At 44.1% G+C, this 4,962-nt stretch overlaps 1 protein-coding gene across 1 annotated transcript; it reads left to right on the forward strand.

The window, feature by feature from the left end:
• Positions 1-611: 611 nt before the first annotated feature.
• On the forward strand, positions 612-2,701 carry LOC104943978 (laminin subunit beta-2-like; the record flags this gene model as incomplete). The annotated part of the gene is made up of 5 exons (XM_010769445.1): positions 612-836; positions 1,087-1,304; positions 1,441-1,537; positions 2,234-2,415; positions 2,511-2,701. Coding segments are annotated over 5 exons (913 nt in total), but the record flags the coding sequence as incomplete, so codon positions are not given.
• Between the last annotated feature and the right edge of the window lie 2,261 nt (positions 2,702-4,962).

The following is a 4,962-nucleotide window of genomic DNA, read 5'->3' on the forward strand; positions in this document are numbered from 1 at the left end:
AGTTTTTTGTTTGTTTTGTTTTTCTTGCCCGATGAGCTTTAATTACTTTTGATGTATTATTGAGATAGGATTTCAAGCAGCAGATGAGCAAAATAAAGTTCACAATAATTTGTTCTAACTTGCATCTCAGGGCTTCCGTTGCTTACAGTAGTCTGCCTGACGATTGCTAATGCTGTGTGGTACAGGGTATAACAGCAATTCATCACAGGTATGGTACAGATGCTAAAAACAAATAGAGCACAGCACAGTGAGGGACATTATTGTACTATTCAGACACCAGGCAAGGCTTCATGGACAAATCACAGAATGGAAGTGGCTTTTGACCAATGTTTTTTGTCTATTATGTAATCAAAAAAGATACAAATATGTTGCATTATCTCTAGAAGAAAGATGTGATTACAAAAATTCTCAATGTATGAGGCTGTTTAACCCCTCTGAGTGATGATGCATAACAAAACGCCCTTGAAACAGCTTGGGAAATTGCATAGAGCACTCCACCCATTCAGATCCCAAATACATTTCAGGTTCAAATAACAGCAGCAAGCATCATATCTCCCTTCTCCTCTCCTTCCTGATTGTAACTCTTTTTCCTTTTTGTTGTTTCCATTCAGGAGCTCGCTGTGAGGAATGTGCTCCGGGTTATTACGGCAACCCCTCTCAACCCGGAGGCCGCTGCCAGCCGTGCCAGTGCAACAACAACATCGACATGTCAGACATGGAGGCCTGCGACAGGCGGACCGGAGAGTGCAGGAAGTGCCTCTACAACGCCGAGGGCCCCAACTGTGGCATTTGCAAGAGCAGCTACTTCGGGGACGCTTCCAGACGCAACTGCAGGAGTGAGTGAAACATTCAAAAAGAAAAAGCATTGGCTTGCATGTTTAAAGTAATAATCTTAAAGTCTATTTAAATACATGTCTGTTAAAATAATATCTATTTGCCCAATAATGTGAGAGTATGTTGATTGAACTTATGGACAACTGCTGCATTTGACGTCATTCACTGAGAATGATAAAAGCTGTGCCCCCTCGAACAGATAGTAACCCCTTTAAAACGTTATCATTATGCATGCTTTATTTTGCCCTTCAGAGTGCACATGTAACTTCCTGGGTACCGACCGTGAGCAGTGTATGGAGCGTGAGGACTGTGTGTGCCAGCGTGCCACAGGGCAGTGCCAATGTCTGCCGAACGTCATCGGCCTGACATGTGACCACTGCGCCCCCAACCACTGGAACCTGGCCAACGGGAAGGGATGTGACGCCTGCGGCTGTGACCCCAACAACTCTGTCACCTCATCATGTAACGAGGTAGGAAACACTTGGGGTAACACCTTCAAATAGGCACATTCTATGTATACAGCATACATATGAGATATAATCATAAACATTGACAGATACAAATGAAATTGATGAGTCATCTTCTATTTTTCAATCTGTTGGGCAGTTCACTGGGCAGTGTCAGTGTCGTGATGGCTTTGGTGGGAAGACGTGCACAGACTGTCAGGAGAACTACTGGGGAGACCCGAGGACACAGTGCAGAGGTCAGAAACATAATGACACTGAAAGAAAAGAAAGGGGTTGTGATGAACATGTTATATAGGGCTTTATAGATGCTCAGGCGGAGAGATGATCGCACAGTTGTTTGTACCTAACAGTGAAAAGATACCATAGGACAAAATGCTCTCATTCACAGTTGGTTTTTAATACCTACCGAAAGTAATGCACTACAACTCTTTTATAAACCATGTAATCGTCAGTTAGGATGTTCAGGGCTGCCTCTAAGGAGGTCAGGTGACGTAGTATAAAGAGAGAATAAGTTCACATGGAGGAGAAGAGTCTATTTGAAGTGTTTCAGGATACAGGACACCCTCCACCTGAGACCACTTCCCGATGAATGCACTGTTGAGTGCATTGAGAAATTAAAGCTCATTTAGAAGAAAACACAAATGCTTTTAGTCCTTTCTATAGTAGTGGTGCACTCAGCCTCTTGTGGTCAAAATGGGTAATTCAACAACAAACACAAGATAATTCACATGCCAAGGATAAAGGATTTTATTAACCTAACATTTTTTTATTTCTGCTCTAAAAAATCTGAATATTGATCACAAGTTTTATTTTCCTGATGTACTGCTCTGTGCCTCTGTATACATATGTGTAAACAAATTCGATGTTCTCATTACAAGCTTAGACCAGTTGTCTCATCACACCACATTCCCTCCTTCTCCTTCTCTCTGCAGTGTGTGACTGTGACTGGCGAGGCATCGAGTCCTCTCAGTGCAACAGGGTGACGGGCCACTGTGTGTGCCCGCAGGGGGTGTCGGGGGTCCGCTGTGACCAGTGTGCCCGAGGCTTCTCCGGACAGTTCCCCAACTGTCAGCCCTGTCACCAGTGCTTCGGGGACTGGGACCGCATTGTGCAGGTGCGGTTTGGTACCAAAGAGGGGGTCTAATTCTCAGATGCCAATTAAGAAAGGTTGAATAACTTTTCTTCACACTCTTTCTGTCTCGTTTCCAGGACCTAGCAGTGCGTACAAAGACTCTGGCAGAGCGTGCCCATGAGATTCAGACCACCGGGCTCACTGGGCCCTATGAGAAGGCTTTCAAGGACCTGGAGGAAAAACTGAAACGAGCTCAGGAGATTGTCAACGCGCGCAACGCCACCGCAGCAGCCGTCGCTACACTGATGGAGCTTATTGAAGATCTTAGGTACAGCTGTTGTGTCCCACTGCATTTTGAGTTTCCCAAGTAAAAATATCCATCTGAAGTCTTTCTTTATGTGCAATGAGGTAGCAGTATAAAGATTAAGTTAGTAGGAGGGAAAAAAAGTCTGTGCCACAAAGTCATAGATTATACTCTTTACTACTTGTACTGTGATATATCTGCTTCAGTCCTGACGAAAAAAAACATTTTCTTTACTGTTTACTAAATGCAGTGGGAATTTCAATTGTTTCTCAGTCGGGATTAGCAACAACGTTGATTTAAATGCATGATGTTTTTGTGCAGAATACCAAGAAAATAGCATAGTCATATAGGGCAATATGAGCAAAACTGGCTCAATCTGGCAGATTGTTCAAAAAAATAAAAGCTTGATATTATATTGAAAAGGAATCCAACTTTGATACAACCAACGTTAATATCTAGGTCGTCTCCGATACCAAGCTCCAATGCTGATAAGGCTCTGGAAAACGGCTGTCCTGCCTTTAGGACTAACCCCCCAGAATCTACACGCAAGATCACCATAATCTGTTTAGGGGGGCCGCTAACAGCGTGGCCTCTAACACCAACTGCCCGTCGTATCACTTATTTCAAGCACTAAAGCGTCGGATGTCCGACCGCCAGGATAGCAAACGGAGTGTGTAGTGCAGTAGGTGTTGGTGGGCTGGTAAGACCCCAGAGCAGTATCTAAACTGCCCCTGGAGGAGAAACCCGTGTCGTTGGGAGACTCCCTGGCAATTAGGGCAGCTTCAGGACCCACAATCCCTAACCCCCTCTTTTGAACTTTAGTTATGCCAATTAAAACAATGCAAGTGTAAAATCAAACATAGCCAGAGTCAAACTCTAATATCACAGCAGTGACATTACCACACCAGCAGAGCACATGTCATATTTCAGCATCAATCAAAATCACATCAACCACAGTAACCAATATGAAACTACAGCTTAACCTTAGCAGGGTTTCTATTTCCCTTAAACCAGCGGTTTTCAAAGTGTGAGGCGCGCCTCCCCTGGGGGGCGCCAGGGAGCTTCAGGGGAGGCCCAGCGTGAGACACAAAAGAACGAGAAAAAGACGAGTAAAGTGACACTTGCCCACTTGTGGCTGTCTGTGGAGACCGAGTTCCCCCACCTCGCCAAAAAGGCTGTAAAAGTGCTCATTCCCTTCACCTACCTGTGTGAGTGCAGGTTTTCCGCATTGACTTTGATCAAAAGGAAGTACCGGTCAAGGCTGCAGCCAGAGGATGATCTGCGTTTATTCCTCTGTGCATCAAAGACGCAGACTCATTGTTCCCACTAAAGTAGGGGTGAGTGTAATAAGGAGGCAAAGTTGACGTTCAGTGTTGCCGGGAGCATATAAGGATTTATCCACCATGTTGAAAATGTTAAAAAAAATATGTCTTGAGAACACGGCGTGCGGAAATATACGGGTCGTGCTGCAGCTAGATGTGCCTGTCCTCTGTAAGAAGGTGTCGGCGACTGACATGCAAGGAAGAACGGCTGTCCACAGGCTGTTCCAACTTTGACAACTGTATTAACTTCCAGGGTAGTGAATTGAACATGCAATTGTAATTGGGTGTGTGGTATATTTTCATGCACGGACACGCATGTTCCACAACACACAAACTGAACAACACTCAATTTTCCGATCGCTACCAGCGTCCTTGCGATCTTGTTATAATAACAAGTGCACGTTACTGATGCAATATGGTTGAGACCATTCGGGCTTATTCTAGAGGGGTGCAAGGAATAGCCAAGTAGTGGGGGAGTTTTATACAATATGTTTAAAACATAAAAATAAAAAGGTTTAAAAAAGTTATTGTTTAATGTTTTAAGGAGGTGACGCTACTCAGCCAATCAAATCGGTGCAGTCAGCACGATAGATTCAAACAACACACACAGAGACGAGACAAGAGGAGAGAAACAGTCGGAGTAATTTCAAATGGCGGAAGGTAGACAGCGAAAACAGAGCATTTAATTACATTTTCTCTTACTGGACCTCTTTGAAATGCAATTGAATACCCCTGCATTATAGCAACAACAACAATAATAACAATAATAATAATAATAATAATAACAGCAATAATAATTGGGAGGGGGGGCGCGGCTGTTCTTATGTTCTCTGAGGGGAGGATCACCTACCCACACTTTGAAAACCCCTGCCCTATTGCATCATCCCATACACTGCCACTCAGTGGAAAGTCAGTGTAAGTGCATGATACATTTCTCTAAACCAAGATAGACGACAGAAAGCC

This window comes from Notothenia coriiceps, unplaced genomic scaffold (assembly GCF_000735185.1).
Source record: "Notothenia coriiceps isolate Sejong01 unplaced genomic scaffold, NC01 NC01_scaffold00007307, whole genome shotgun sequence".
NCBI classification, from domain to species: domain Eukaryota; kingdom Metazoa; phylum Chordata; class Actinopteri; order Perciformes; family Nototheniidae; genus Notothenia; species Notothenia coriiceps.